At 34.1% G+C, this 17,995-nt stretch overlaps 1 protein-coding gene across 1 annotated transcript in view; it reads right to left on the bottom strand.

Moving 5' to 3' along the window:
* LOC149808231 (coiled-coil domain-containing protein 78-like) overlaps positions 1-17,995 on the bottom strand; it is a 111,885-nt gene that overhangs the window by 52,727 nt on the left and 41,163 nt on the right. The window contains exons 6-11 of the mRNA XM_089975237.1: positions 14,095-14,291; positions 11,460-11,634; positions 10,523-10,654; positions 7,510-7,641; positions 3,829-3,915; positions 227-406 (exon numbers count right to left, since the gene is read on the bottom strand). Of these exons, the coding sequence (XP_089831363.1) occupies positions 227-406; positions 3,829-3,915; positions 7,510-7,641; positions 10,523-10,654; positions 11,460-11,634; positions 14,095-14,291 (903 nt within the window). The remainder of the gene's footprint in view (positions 1-226; positions 407-3,828; positions 3,916-7,509; positions 7,642-10,522; positions 10,655-11,459; positions 11,635-14,094; positions 14,292-17,995) is intronic.

Consider the following 17,995-nt stretch of genomic DNA (forward strand, 5'->3'; position numbering starts at 1 on the left):
CCAGAGTTACAGAACAGATATACAGTATGGATACAAAAATCCTATCCAACAATTATTCCACTCTGCAAGTTTAGTGTCAAATGGGTTATTTATACAAGAGTTACAGAACAGACAGGGTGGATGGATACAAATACAGATGGGCTGAGTAAATAACATACAAAACTCCTGTCTTGAAATTAGGATTTAAACCTTCTGAATGACTGCTATAATAAATGATCTCACACACCTCTTTTTCATGCTCTCTGACCATAGCAAGATAGTTGGTCTTGAGAACAACATATTCATCTGCCAGGTCTTTCCTGTCCTTCTCCATCTCTGACAATCTATCCTTGGCATTTCTGGCTGTCCTGGAGTTCTTATCTTTCTCTGCTTGAGCTTCCATCAGCTCATTCTCTAGGATAAGAATCTGTCAAAATAGAAGTTAAATGAATACAAGCAACAGGCTCCTGTGGAGAAAGGCCCATTAATCTATGACAAAATTATAGAAAAGAGACAAAAGGTTCCTTTGAGAAAGGCCCATTAATCTATGATAAAATTATAGAAAAGAGACAAAAGGTTCCATGAAGAAAGGCCCATTAATCTATGATAAAATTATAAAAAAATGGATAAAAGGTTCCATGGAGAAAGGCTCATTAATCTATGATAAAATTATAAAAAAATGGATAAAAGGTTCCACAGAGAAAGGCCCATTAATCTATGATAAAATTATAGAAAAGAGACAAAAGGTTCCTTTAAGAAAGGCCCATTAATCTATGATAAAATTATAAAAAAATGGATAAAAGGTTCCATGCAGAAAGGCTCATTAATCTATGATAAAATTATAAAAAAATGGATAAAAGCTTCCATGAAGAAAGGCCCATTAATCTATGATAAAATTATTAAAAAAATGGATAAAAGTTTCCATGGAGAAAGGCCCATTGATCTATGATAAAATTATAGAAAAGAGACAAAAGGTTCCTTTGAGAAAGGCCCATTAATCTGTGATAAAATTATCGAAAAGATACAAACTGTTCCATGGAGATAGACCCATTAATCTATAAAATTATCAAAAAGAGACAAACTGTTCCACGGAGATAGACCCATTAATCTATGATAAAACTAAAGAAAAGAGACAAAAGGTTCCATGGAGAAAGGCCCATTAATCCATTATAAAATAATAGACAGCAGAGACAAAAGATTCCTGTTGAGAAATGTCCTTCAATCCATGACAAGTTAAAACAAAAGTAAAACAAGAGCCATACTTATCACTGACTGAAAAACATGTTAGAACCAACAAAATGAAGTCAATCAAATACATGAATCAAGACAACTGAGTAATTAAATATTGTCCATTTCTCAAAATAAAGAAATTAACAAATAAAAACTAAACATAATGCCAGTATTTCTATTAAATATAACTTTCATTTCTGAATCATTCATCCAAGAGTGAACACAAACCAGTTTTATATAACAAACACTTAATTATAGCAGTTATCTTCTTACTTTCTCAGATGTTTGTACAACAAGTTTTAGCATGTCCACTGTCACAAAGCTTACCTAGACTTTCTACTGAATTCAAAGCTCTATGCATTTTAATGCATTTCTCTTCATCAAATTATTTATATTTTTTCCCCCCTGTATTCATTAAAAATTGATTGTACATAGCAAATAATGTTTCCCCTTTATAATGCTGTTCATAGGAACCATAAAAATGACCAACATTGAAAAAGAGACATACTTATATAGTGGGATGTTCCATACATGCTTGTGTCTTAATAGTGCATTAGAACAAAACAATATGAAATGAAATTTTAATTGCATATTATGAAAAAAGTGTTAATATAAAGTAAAACAAATTAAAGTAGCAATGATCAAACCAAATTAACCAATATGATATAATTCATGACTATATCCACATTATGAGTGACATCAGGATAATGATTAACACTGGTATACTGGGTGACACCAATGTAATGATTAACACTGGTATACTGAGTGACATCAGTGTAATGATTAACAGTATACTGAGTGATATCAGTGTAATGATTAACACTGGTATACTGAGTGACATCAGTGTAATGATTAACAGTATACTGAGTGATATCAGTGTAATGATTAACACTGGTATACTGAGTGACATCAGTGTAATGATTAACAGTATACTGAGTGATATCAGTGTAATGATTAACAGTATAGTGAGTGACATTTGTATAATGAGTAACATCAGTATAGTGAGTGACATCAGTATAATGAGTGAAGGCATTGGTATAATAAGGGACTTCAGTATAGTGAGTAACACTGGTATACTGAGGAACATCAACATACTGAGGGACATTGGTACATTGAGTGACATCAGCGTAATGAGGGACACAGGCATCCTGAGAGATATCAGAATACTAAGGGACACTGGTGTACTGAGAGACATCAGTATATCAAGGTACACTGGTATGCTGTGGGATATTGGTATACTGTGGGGCTTTAATACTGAGTGACATCAGAATACTGAGGTACATCTGTAAATGGAGGGTTACATTTTATAGTGAGAGACTACTGTACTCTTGATAGTTCAGATGTTGGTGTGAAATGTCTGTAAGGTGAAGGCTAGCAAATAACTAGCCTCTGATGGTGACACCAACAGGAGATTAAACCAATGTTGTGAAATGTCTGTAAGGTGAAGGCTAACAAATGACTAGCCTCCGATGGTGACATCAACAGGAGATTAAAGCAATGGTATGAAATGTCTGTAAGGTGAAGGTTAGCAAATGACTAGCCTCCGATGGTGACACCAACAGGAGATTAAACCATTGGTGTGGAAATGTCTGTAAGGTGAAGGCTAATAAATGACTAGCCTCCAATGGTGACACCAACAGGAGATTATGTTGTTGTTGTTGTTGTGGGGTTTAACGCCATTTTTCAGCACACGATAGGCTATACATGGCGGCCAGTATTAATGGTGCCAACAGGAGATTAAACCAATTGTGTGAAATGTCTGTAAGGTGAAGGCTAACAAATGACTAGCCTCCGATGGTGACACCAACAGGAGATTAAACCAATGGTGTGAAATATCTTTAAGGTGAAGGCTAGCAAATAATTAGCCTCCAATGGTGACACCAACAGGAGCTTTAACCAATGGTGTGAAATGTCTGTAAGGTGAAGGCTAGCAAATAACTAGCCTCCAATGGAGACACCAACAGGAGATTAAACCAATGGTGTGAAATGTCTGTAAGGTGAAGGCTAACAAATGACTAGCCTCTGATGGTGACACCAACAGGAGATTAAACCAATGGTGTGAAATGTCTGTAAGGTGAAGGCTAGCAAATGACTAGCCTCCAATGGTGACATCAACAGGAGATTAAACCAATGGTGTAAAATGTCTGTAAGGTGAAGGCTAGCAAATAACTAGCCTCCAATGGTGACACCAACAGAAGATTAAACCGATGATCACAACGGTAGCAAGCCAGTACATTGTTGATTCCCGATGCAGACCCCATATTTATGAATGGCTTTCTTACTGCTTCATTGGCTGCAAAAATTTTAAAGTGAACATCTAGAAGGTCAGACAGAGATAATTATAATGCAGTCATACTATTTTGAATATTTTTAATGAGGCTTGTTGTAAACAAATTTTGTTGATTTCCTCAAATTTTAGAAAAGAAAACCTCAAACTTCTTTTCAATAATAAAAGCATTCCTATGTGCACATTTTTATAACTATTGATATATTTTTCTTTCTTTTCACCATTGCTGAGAAAAAAATCTCACAATTGTTAGCAGCAATGCAAAATTTTAGTCTGAGAAATTTTGTCAAGCTGGGGGCAACATCTCTACCTAATACCATGAAGTGGCTTACCTTATTGGTCAGTTCAAACTTGGTGGCTTCTGCCTCCTCACGGATCTTATTGTTTTCTATCTGCATCTCCACCAGGGACTGTGAGATCTGGCATTATACAAAATAAATGCTATGTCATTTATGCTTGAGGACAATAACAAAAACAGTGCCAAACTGTATAAAGTTGTTCACAAAGTTATTATTATTTCTTTAGGTGTACAAATAATTAATGGTCAAATTATCATTTTCATAGTTACCTAAAATGTATGAAATTTAAAACGATCTATGTACTGTATATTACAGAACAAATAAAAATAATATTCTATATGGACTGATGGTGTATGAAACATTACATAAAGTAACAGATAATGCATTTTTCACCAGACAATACAGTTACAGAAGACAGTATGGTGATACTAGACAATTCAGTTTTACCAAACTCTAGACAATTGAGTTATACCAGACAATACAGTACTGTTATAGAAGACAGTACAGTGATACTAGACAACTCAGTTTTTACCAAACAGACAATACATTTATACCAGACAATGCAGTACTGTTACAGAAGACAGTACAGTGATACTAGACAACTCAGCTTTTACCAAATAATAGACAATGCAGTTATACCAAACAATGCAGTACTGTTACAGAAGACAGTACAGAGATACCAGACAATTCAGTTTGTACTGAATAATAGACAATACAGTTACTGCAAACAATACATATATACTTGACAGTACAGTTATAACAGATAGTACAGTTATACCAAACAATAGTTTGAGCAAACAGCACAGTTATAGCAGACAGCACAGTTAACTGTTGTACCAGACAGTAGTTATTCCAGACTATACAGTTAACTGTTATACAAGACAGTACAGTTATACCAGAGAGAAAATACAGTTATAGCAAACAGCAGTTATAGCAGACTGGAAAGTTATAAGAGACAGTATGGTTATACCAGATAGTACAGTTACACCAGACAATACAGTTATAGCAAACAATACAGTTATAGCAGACAGCAAAGTTATACCAGACAGTACTGTGTTACCAGATCATTCAGCTGTGCCAAATACTAGATGATACATTTATACCAGACAGTGTGGTTATACCAAACAGTACAGTTACAACAGATAAAACTGTTATAGCAGGCTGCACAGTTATACAAGAAAATATTGTTAAACCGAACAGTACAGTTATACTAGACAGTACAGAGATACCAGAAAGTACAGTTGAACCATACAGTACAGTTACACCAGACAATACAGTTATACCATACACCATACAGTACAGTTATAGCATGTATTACAGTGATACCAGACAGTACAGTGATACCAGACAGTACAGTTACACCAGACAACACAGTTATACCATACAGTACAGTTATAGCATACATTACAGTGATACCAGACAGTATAGTTATACCAAACAGAACAGCTAAAACAGACATTATAGTTATACTGGACAGCACAGTTATACCAGACAGTACAGCAATACCAGCCAGAAGTGTTATGCTGGACAGTTATAGTTATTCAAAACAGTACAGTTATATAGTACAGTTACATGAGACAGCAGAGTGATCCTCGACGGTAAGTAAAGTTATACCATACAGTATAGTTATACAAGACAGTGCAGTTATACCATACAGTACAGCAATACCAGAAGTACAGTTAGCCCAGCCAGTACAGTAAGTAATAAAGGACAGTACAGTTATGCCACAAAGTACAGTGATACCAAACAGTAAAGTAAAACCAGGCAGATTTGATTTCCCTATCCACATCTAGGCAAAGAAAAGTTGTTTTTATTTCTTTATTCTACATATTTCCATGGGCATCCAATCTGAGAACTACCAATAACAGGATAAAAAATCATAACAACATGAAGAAAAAATTACTTATTTGGTGAAAAAATTGCTTATTTGGTGAAAATATTCTGATAAAAAGAAAAAGTAAATAGATAATAAGTACAAAAGTACTTACAGTAGAACCTTAGTGTCCAGGATGAATAGTTTAATTATTAAAAGTTTTATTATTAAAACAAACTTAATCCCTTTCTAATAATAGAATTATCTACACACATCTCCTTTTAATCTTACTTTGTGAGTTTTGCATGTATCATTCTGCTACATTTTTCCTCAGAGCATCAACAATAAATACAGTTCAGTTGTAAAACTTCCATGGACAACTGATCTGTAAGGTACTTTATAAAATATGTAAAATCTACTTGCACTTTGGTAGTTTTTTTTGTGACCAGCATACAGAAAATAAGATTTTTACTGCATAGGAATATTAAAAGTGGATAAAGCTATGAAATCATCATGCACAAACACTAGGACTCATGGTAATACACATACACAAACACTATGACTCATGGTAATACACATACACAAACATTGTGACTCATGGTAATACACATACACAAACATTGTGACTCATGGTAATACACATACACAAACATTGTGACTCATGTAAATACTCGTTGTTGTGGGGTTTAACGCCATTTTTCAGCACACGATCAGCTATGCATGGCGGCCAGTATTAATGGTGGGGGAAGAACCCGGGAAAACCCCGGGAAGAACCACCAACCCATGAGAAGCTACTGGCAAGCTTTCTCACATACCCACATTGGCCGAATCCTAGACTCGAACCCACGCAGACAGAGGTGAGATGGCAGTGATCCGTAACAGAGAGCACTTTAGACCACTCGGCCACTCAGGGCCCCGTAAATACTTGTAGATGAACATTATAACTCATGTTAATGCTCAATCTCAAATATAATTAGTCAAGTTAATATACACATAAAAACATAATGAATGATGTAAAACCTCATACACAATCATTATAACTCATGTTAATACTCATATACAAATATTATGATTCGTGCTAATACACATAAAAACATTATAAGTCATGTTAATACTCATATACAAATATTATGACTCGTGTTAATACACATAAAAACATTATAAGTCATGTTAATACTCATATACAAATATTATGATTCGTGCTAATACACATAAAAACATTATAACTCATGTTAATACTCATATACAAATATTATGATTCGTGCTAATACACATAAAAACATTATAAGTCATGTTAATACTCATATACAAATATTATGATTCGTGCTAATACACATAAAAACATTATAAGTCATGTTAATACTCATATACAAATATTATGATTTGTGCTAATACACATAAAAACATTATAAGTCATGTTAATACTCATATACAAATATTATGATTCGTGCTAATACACATAAAAACATTATAACTCATGTTAATACTCATATACAAATATTATGACTCGTGTTAATACACATAAAAACATTATAACTCATGTTAATACTCATGCACTAGTATCACGACTCACGTTACTTATATACAAACATTACAAAAAGCACATCAAGGATAGGTTAGTAATAAATGTAGTAAATAGTATTTCCTTTACTCCGTTCCAAATTTTGTTTTGTGCATCAGTTTGGGGTTCATTTTTTTTAGTACACTTTGCTTTTCAAGTCACTGAAATGTGCAGATTCAGAAACACCCAACCACTTTCCAAATAAAAGAAAATCAAAACTGAAAGATCGAAACTATGTTTAACATTTTCAGTTTTTTAATGTTACAAATAATAATAATGACTGAAAAAGAAAGCTTGCCCTGTTGCTACCCTCTACTGAGATCATAAAAGTTTTACAAACCTTGAGTTTCTCCTCCTCTGTAAGCAGGAGTTGCTGGGACAAGTCAGTCTTAGTGTTGGCTATGTTTCCAAACTTGCTCTGCATGCTTTCCATACGATTACGCAGTCTCTCATTGTCATCTCGCAAACGCAACTGAAATACACAATGATTCTCATTTTTCAAAATTTTTGTAAGACATTCAAGGTTAGCTTAATCTAACTGACTTACAAATCAATAATGCTTGAATAAAACAACACTATCAGGAAACACCTTAAATAACAACGTAAGAAAACTCAATATATTCAAATTTTACCTGGATAGGTCCCAGTGACCCATTTAAAGTTCAACAGCATACAATACTATGAAGACCAGCTGGATAGGCCCAGTGCACCAGCTAAAAGTTCAACAGCATACAATACTAAGATGACCAGCTGGATAGGTCCCAGTGCCCAAGTTAAAACTTTAACAGCATACAATATTAAGAACACTAGCTGGATAGGTCCCAGTGACCCATTTAAAGTTCAACAGCATACAATACTATGAAGACGAGCTGGATAGGTCCCAGTGCCCAAGTTAAAAGTTCAACAGCATACAATACTAGGAAGACCAGCTGGATAGGTCCCAGTGCCCAAGTTAAAACTTCAACAGCATACAATATTAAGAACACTAGCTGGATATGTCCCAGTGACCCATTTAAAGTTCAACAGCATACAATACTAAGAAGATCAGCATGATACATCCCAGTGCCCCAGTTAAATGTTCAACAGTATACAATACTAAGTAGACAAGCTGGATAGGTCCCAGTGCCTCAGTTAAAAGTTCAACAGCATGCAATACAGTAAAACTGTTACGAGCGACCACCTGTCACTTCCAACCACAATCGTAATACATGGATTGATTTTATTAAATAAACACTGTGTTGTGAGCCATCACCTGCTGAACATGACCAGCGACCATGATGTCTTGGCAAAATATGCATTTTGACACTGCTATGAATGACCGGATTGCAAACAGGGATAAACCCCACAAACCTTTATTTAATCCAATGACTGCTTATACGTTCTATTAAAAAAAGAAAAAATAAGAGACTGATTGCCGGTATCTGAAATTTTGTATTTTCTATTGTAAACCAGACTAAAGTACTATAGAGTATTCCAGCACTTAGCCTGATTCCAAGCCATACTGTAATGGGACCATCATAGCTACCGCTGATAAGTATGAGTCTATCCTGGTCTATGAAGAACCATGTCGCGAGAACAGAGATAGACACCACTGACCTTTATGTAATCATTTGTATCAACAACTGTTTAAATAGTAAAGTCTGTTCTGATCAAAAACATGCATGAAAAGAACATGAAAAAGCAATCCGACTACTGTTCTGTATATTATGACAGATGGTACAGTCTGCAAACTAGGCTGATGTACATGTTGCAAATTTGCCATTGTAGTGCCTAAATTAAGGCAGTGGTCACATATATTGTTTCTCTTTAGAGATAATCCGTATTACCTGGGGGAATCTTTGTCTACTAAACCAGCAAGTGAGAATCCTCTGAGGAATTTGATTGATAGAGTTAAAGGCTAGTGATGTTTGTTGTTTCCCCCCCCATGTTACAGTGATTATATCCCAGTCACCAAGCTGTCATCTATTCAAATTGGTGCAACCAGATTGTACGCTTTGTTTATAGAGTTAATTCCTTTATGTCTTCTTTGAATTAAGCAGATGACTTTTGTCTCCGAGTAAATGATTCTGTTTCTGGATGAGATAACTGTTTCTTTTTATTTCATTAATTGTTAGATATGAAACGCAGATGCATAGATTTGTCATATTTTCCCAAAGCCTAGTCAAAACCATCTTTACAGTCGATGTTAACACCTAGTACCTTAATAACAATCGAAGAACCTCCAACTAAAACAAGGTAAATTCAACTAAAACGAGGTAAATTTAGCACTGGAGAAAATAATTATTGTAACTGAAAGAAGTGAAAAAGTGCAGACCTTGCAAAATAGCGGTTTAAACGTCGGTAAAACAAATTTAAGGTCTTATAAAGGAAAAGGAGTAAATCAGAAACAATTTCATATGCTAATATATGAACATGTGATCTTCAAATATAAATGTGATTTTATATTGAACGACAGAAGTATATCTTTACTGCTATATAATTTTGTTTTCAGATGAATGCATACAATATTTTAGCAAGAACTATTAGTACAGAATAGAATATATGTACAGTGATTGTGGTTATTTTTCTTTAAATTGTTCTAAAGCTGGACCTTGAGAACTGGTCTTTTTGTACAATGCTGTTATGACAGACCACCTATCTTCAGAGAGCGTTTTAAGTTGGCAGAAGGAGCAGTCTCTCATAACAGGTTTTACTGTATTAAGAAGGCCAGCTGGATAGGTCCCAGTGCCCCCGTTAAATGTTCAACATCATACAATACTAAAAAGACCTGTCAGATGAGCATATAGCATAACATAAATGTTTAAGTGGTTACACATAACTTTTATTGTGGGCCTTTCAGACAATACTGATCACAAGCAACATTTACTAATCACAGGCAAAATAAACTAATTACTGGCAAAATAAACTAAATACTGGCAAAATAAACTAATTACTGGCAACACATACCAACCACTCATCAAATTACCCATTCAGAAGATCTGTGAATTTAACCGTAAGAATGAATGCATGATACAATCATTCTGAAATAATTTGCTTATGTACACAATGAACAATAAACCTTATAAAACATTCTGACTGTAAAGTTTAGCCCCAGAAGACCAAGGACCCTCAAGGCATCAATGTCATTTCAATGGTTTTTCCAAAGTGATCTAGAACGTGATCAGGACCCAGGGCTTGGGGACATTATTTAATAAATTTGGAAAAATGTTTCACAGGACACAGAATGTCCTTATTCTTATAGGCATTCTAAGACAGATAACTGGTAAAATTCAAATGGAATATTAATCTTCCTTATTTAAAAAATCTGATATCAAAATAAAAATCTAAAGCACAGCAACAAACCAAAATCTTACATTTTCTGTTTCCAGCTGCCTGATGGTCTCCTTGATATCTCCTACATTTGTGACTCTGGCCATTGGTGCTGGTCCAATTCCACTCTGCTGTCGCAGATCTATAATCTGGGCACGATACTGTGTTACTAAATGCTGCAAAATTTAAATCATTATAAACGTTGTAAAAAATAGTATTGTTATAATAAAGTTGTGCTTTAGGACTGTATGAGGAATCATTAATAAACACCGTCTGAGGAATCATTAATAAACACCGTCTGAGAAATCATTAATAAACACCGTCGGAGGAATCATTAACAAACACCATCGGAGGAATCATTAATAAACACCGTCGGAGGAATCATTAATAAACACCATCTGAGGAATCATTAATAAACACCGTCTGAGGAATCATTAATAAACACCGTCTGAGGAATCATTAATAAATACCGTCGGAGGAATCATTAATAAACACCGTCGGAGGAATCATTAATAAACACCGTCGTAGTGTAAATAAGAGAAGTGCAGCACATGAACAATTTAGCCTAAAGAAAACAACCACACAAAAAAAAGGCCTGCTCCAAATGTAAAATGGGGGATAACTCTGTTGCAGCTTGTATGATTAATTATAGTCCCACGAGGTTTTACGAATAAGCTATGTACGACACACAACACAGTGATTCAAGAAACAGAATTGGAGTAAACGATGCATTTACAAAGTGAAAAGTTTATATAGAATTGAACTAATATTTAATTATATTCTTCCTTGGAAGGTTTGTCTGAAATTTTGATGCCAATAATGTCTTTATTAAATGGTGTCATCTTTGACAGTGCATTTACACAGACCTTACAGGTGTTTATGGAAATCATATCTCACAATTCTTTGATTAAAATATCACTATCTGTTCTCTTCCAAGATATCTTCTGAGATACAGGGAAAAAAAAGGAAATGCGTGGTTACCTGAGCAAAGCTGTCATTGACAATGGGGAAGTTCTTGACCTGTGTGACCCTTGTGGAAAACTGGAGAACTGATGTTAGGACAGAAGGATCAATCTGTGGCTTCAGACATAGAATACCACGGGTTTTACAGTTTCCACCTAACTCATCCCTCAAAAGCTGAGTTAGCTTTGAATCACTACAAATAGAAATGCAACTTATTCTATATGCCATTACTAATGATTAAAAACAGATATGAGTATGAAACAACTTATAAAAGGAATGAATCATGAAATCTTCAAAAATATGATGACATCTTTAGCATACAAACTGAAATCCATCAACTGAAAAATCTCTAGCCTGGTAGACATGGGCAAGTTAAAAACTTTCCTGGGCAAATATAACTGTTGGTCAGTTGCAATAAGTTTATATAAAACATGGTGAAGAATGATGATTTTTTAAATATGCAGATTTTTTAAATGTTAGGTACCAATTTCTTCCATATATATATATAGTAAATTACATGCAGTTTTGTAGCTTTGAACATAAATGTCATTAATTCAGTTAAATATGCTGATAAAGTACCCTTCAAGTAAAGTGAAATTCAATAATTCTTCCAAGACATTAAAGAGACATGGAACAAGGTACATACAAAAGAATGTGCATCAGCTGATAACATGAATAGACTGGTTGCTGATAACATGAGTAGACTGGTTGCTGATAACATGAGTAGACTGGTTGCTGGATAACATGAGTAGACTGGTTGCTAGATAACATGAATAGACTGGTTGCTGATAACATGAGTAGACTAGTTGCTAGAACAGCTCAACCAAATGTACAATCATTGGATAATTACACAATACCTAACTATTAATCATGCTATAATAACTGGTAGGAAAGCAAGAGGAAAAGCTACCATAATAATAGTACCTCTCCCTTGCAAGCAACAGAATTCATAAACACCCACTCCATCATAAGCAATAGCATGGAACAGTCAAGGAAACAAATCCTGATTTACTGACATGGTGGGGTGGGGTGGAAGCACTGCTAGCAACTTCTGTTGCTACATGAGAGTCTTTGTCCTATACACATATTTGTACATTGGATTTTAATATAAATGGATGCTACATGTTAAGAAATCAATAAAAGTTAACAAATTGATGATCGACTTTTAATATAAATCCATATAAATCTAAGTGACATAGTACTCATGCACTAAGATTTCAGTGATCACCCTATCAGTATTAAACTGCAAAGACAATTGAACTAAAGCCTTGTAACTCAAAAACTGCCAGGATCTAAACTCATTAATATCACTGTAGTAGATAATTATGGAACTAAAGCCTTATATCTCAAAAACTGCCAGGATCTAAGCTCATTAATATCAATGTAGTAGATAATTCCTCAAAACAACAGTTTTAAGTGTTACTTATTTAGTTGTTCATTTATAGCACATGGAATTGACTGAATACAAGTTCTTATAGTTTGTGCTAATACAAAACATAGGCATCTTGCACTGTCTCAGATGTTCCAGATCTTTAAACTTATTTGTAAAAATATGGACCAGAAAGAAAGAGAATTTCTGTGAGTATGTGGCTGAATGATCAAGCCAGTATGTGCTCTGAACTGTCTGTGGCACGAATAACGGAAGATGCCACAAGTGTTTGCTTAATCAACAGTGGAAATGTTCAAGTCTGAGATTCACACAGATCACACTTCTTCAACATCTCAGCAATTCTGTTAGATCAAAGTAAGTAGCTCCAGTATGGTTGAGACTGGACTAGGTAGCAATCCTGTGCAAGATCTTACCAAGACTCACTGTCTATGTTGACATGTTTCAAGGATGACCTAAGGAAATCTTTGAAGCATTTCTTTTGACCACCGTGACACTGCTTTCCCTCCTTCAACTCACCAAAGAGGATCTTCTTGGTAGTCACTCTTTTGACATCCTAGTAAGGAGGCCTGCCCATCTCAACTGTGATTTCATCAGCAGAGTGTAGATGCTTGGAATGCCTGCCTCTGTGAGAATCTCAATGTTTTGGACCCTGTCCTGCCATCTTATCTTCATCAGTTTCCTCAAGCAACCCATGTGGAAATGGTTCAGCTTCTTGGCATGGCATCTGTACCCCATTTATGTTTCACAAGCATGCAGGACAGTTAGCAACACACTGATGCCTCTGGACTCCCACACATTTGCACATAGTTGCTGAAGACCACACCTGCTTTGACATTGATTTCATCACTGATGTAGACTACATGTTACAGTGTGCTGCCAAGATAGGTGAACTTGTCCACTGCCAGGAGAGTTTGACCATTACTGTGATGGTAGGCTCTTCGTAAGGCTTTCCTGATGCAGATTAGTACATCACCTGTCGTCTAGATACTGAACATGAGACCGATATTGTTACAAGCTGAAGAGTAATGGTCCATACTGTGTTGCATGTTAGACTCAGATTTGGCATTCTGGCAATAGTCATCAGCAAATAGAAATAATCAATGTGACAATCAATGATGGAACCACTGATAGACTAACAAAGCAGGATATATACACTGCTTAATGAACAAGAATCTAGCAGTTCTATTCAATACAAAGCTTTCTTTAAAAAAACTGACATAAATGCATAATGGAAAAGGACAAAATAAAAAAAATTAACATTACCCATAGGAGATGACCCTGTCTGGGAAGGGGTTACTGGAGAGGGAGGTGACCACTTGATTTAGGGCTATCAATGCCTTACTAAGGGCAGGTCCCTCTTTCAGTCTCAGATGATTGGGGTCATCAGAAAGCTTCTCTAAACCTGGCAGCTCAACAATTGTAAAGCATGCCTTTGTTGGTTGTGAATTGTCTCCAAAATTCTGAAAGTTGAAGGAAAAAAAATGTAACATTAAACATTTCAGCAAATATACTTACAACCTTATAAAATTTAAGTACTGAAAATAATGCAAAACCAGAATTGTTCCATTTTGATCCAAAAAGCATTGCACAATATCATTAGAACTCCTTTAACTGCAGAAAAATATTTTATTAACATGTTCAAGATCTGGGTTATGGAACTGATAAGCTCATGTCTGTCATGATAAGATAATTTCTACAACATACCCGCATGTGAAAAAGATGACATCATTTACAATCATCAGGGTGAGCTATTGCCTGCAGTGTGTTGATATGATTATATAGATGTGACATCAAAATTTACGTACAGTGGAACCCTGTTATAGCATGCTTTGTTATAACTTGAATTCAGCACATTTGTGGCATCAGCACATTTGTGGCATGTGGCTGCCAAAATTATACAATATTTTCACCAATTTATTCAAATAATACACACTTTTCATGCTAAAATAAACAAGAGTTTCGTTTAATAATTTGGCAAGATGTGTTCTTGCAGAAAAAATGTCTTGTCACTTATATGAACAAAGATGTGAAAAGTTTCTATTTATGAATGTTAAAGTTTGATCTTAGCATATTTATGAAAGACAATCGTTGCTTTGTGTTTATCTTCAATGCATTATATGTACAATCATTGCTTTGTGTTTGTCTTCAATGCATTCTATGTACAATTGTTGCTTTGTGTTCTTCAGTGCATTCTATGTACAATCATTACTCAAACAATAGCTTACAGAAGTTTGTCCTTTCAACTGGCATATGTAACCAAATACCAAACAAAATAGTGGTTGGTAAAAGATTCTCACCTGAATTTATGAATCAATTAATACAAGTAATTGCTAAGCATCAAAGTCAATCTCACATCTGAAGTTCAAATTATGGGGTAATGATTTATAAAAACATTTTTTTAAATGAAAGCCACCAACATGCAAAAATGGCCTGGTTGTGTGGTCAGACAATTACCAAATGACCAGTTGACAATGAATGATGTCGTCCATTCCAGATAAAAATGACCCCATTTTTAATTAACAATTATTCTTTTTCTAGTCATGAAATAAACAGGTGTCAAAGTATTAAATAGTGAGTATTCACAAGGATAACAATATATGGAAACACACAGCATTTTCTATTAAAGAGAAATTTGAGACACTGGACAGGATTAAGTAGTGTTAGATGCATAAATGATGACGCAGAATACTCGTTTAAGCTCTTCACTTGAGAAATATGAATGATTTTGCAAGCATGACCGTCCCAGGAAGCAGCTAAAAATCAATGTTTTTCAAAAAAAACACAAAAAAACAATAAAATATTCTGATTCAAAGAAGAGAAATTTCTAACAGTATGACATTTATACAGACCTCACTTAATGACCATGGGATGAACACATGCATACATACTGAACTGCAAATGTACTTCACCTTAACTTACATATATTTTTAATTCTTTTTCTGCACTGAATTCAAATACACAATGATTTATGATAAAGTGAGTAAACATAATATGTCTATCAAATTACTATGGAATCGCTCTTACAGATGTAATAAGATTGGTCAATGAATACACATGTTGATACTCTAATTATTATGGATTCACTCTTACAGATGTAATAAGATTGGTCAATGAATACACATGTTGATACTCTAAATATCATGGATTCACTCTTACAGATGTAATAAGATTGGTCAATGAATACACATGTTGATACTCTAAATATCATGGATTCACTCTTACTGATGTAATAAGATTGGTCAATGAATACACATGTTGATACTCTAAATATCATGGATTCACTCTTACTGATGTAATAAGATTGGTCAATGAATACACATGTTGATACTCTAAATATCATGGATTCACTCTTACAGATGTAATAAGATTGGTCAATGAATACACATGTTGATACTCTAAATATCATGGATTCACTCTTACAGATGTAATAAGATTGGTCAATGAATACACATGTTGATACTCTAAATATCATGGATTCACTCTTACTGATGTAATAAGATTGGTCAATGAATACACATGTTGATACTCTAAATATCATGGATTCACTCTTACAGATGTAATAAGATTGGTCAATGAATACACATTTTGATACTCTAATTATTATGGATTCACTCTTAAGGATGCAATAAGATTGGTCAATGAATACACATGTTGATACTCTAATTATAATGGATTCACTCTTACGGATGTAATAAGATTGGTCAATAAATACACATGTTGATACTCTAATTATAATGGATTCACTCTTACAGATGTAATAAGATTGGTCAATGAATACACATGTTGATACTCTAATTATTATGGATTCACTCTTACAGATGTAATAAGATTGGTCAATGAATACACATGTTGATACTCTAAATATCATGGATTCACTCTTACAGATGTAATAAGATTGGTCAATGAATACACATGTTGATACTCTAAATATCATGGATTCACTCTTACAGATGTAATAAGATTGGTCAATGAATACACATGTTGATACTCTAAATATCATGGATTCACTCTTACAGATGTAATAAGATTGGTCAATGAATACACATGTTGACACTCTAAATATCATGGATTCACTCTTACTGATGTAATAAGATTGGTCAATGAATACACATGTTGATACTCTAAATATCATGGATTCACTCTTACAGATGTAATAAGATTGGTCAATGAATACACATTTTGATACTCTAATTATTATGGATTCACTCTTAAGGATGCAATAAGATTGGTCAATGAATACACATGTTGATACTCTAATTATAATGGATTCACTCTTACGGATGTAATAAGATTGGTCAATAAATACACATGTTGATACTCTAATTATAATGGATTCACTCTTACAGATGTAATAAGATTGGTCAATGAATACACATGTTGATACTCTAATTATTATGGATTCACTCTTACAGATGTAATAAGATTGGTCAATGAATACACATGTTGATACTCAAATTATTAGTCAATCACTCTTACAGATGTAATAAGATTGGTCAATGAATATACATATTGATACTCTAATTATTATGGATTCACTCTTACAGATGTAATAAGATTGGTCAATGAATACACATGTTGAAACTCTAATTATTATGGATTCACTCTTACAGATGTAATAAGATTGGTCAATGAATACACATGTTGATACTCTAATGTTCATGGATTCACTCTTACAGATGTAATAAGATTGGTCAATGAATACACATGTTGATACTCTAATTATTATGGATTCACTCTTACTGATGTAATAAGATTGGTCAATGAATACACATGTTGAAACTCTAATTATTATGGATTCACTCTTACAGATGTAATAAGATTGGTCAATGAATACACATGTTGATACTCTAATTATTATGGATTCACTCTTACAGATGTAATAAGATTGGTCAATGAATACACATGTTGATACTCTAATTATTATGGATTCACTCTTACTGATGTAATAAGATTGGTCAACGAATACACATGTTGATACTCTAATTATTATGGATTCACTCTTACTGATGTAATAAGATTGGTCAATGAATACACATGCTGATACTCTATTATGCATTCACTCATACAGATGTAATAAGATTGGTCAATGAATACACATGTTGATACTCTATTATGGATTCACTCTTATGGATGTAATAAGATTGGTCAATGGATATACATGTTG

This window comes from Sinohyriopsis cumingii, chromosome 1, assembly GCF_028554795.1.
Source record: "Sinohyriopsis cumingii isolate HCF-2022 chromosome 1, ASM2855479v2, whole genome shotgun sequence".
In the NCBI taxonomy this organism is placed as follows: Eukaryota; Metazoa; Mollusca; class Bivalvia; order Unionida; family Unionidae; genus Sinohyriopsis; species Sinohyriopsis cumingii.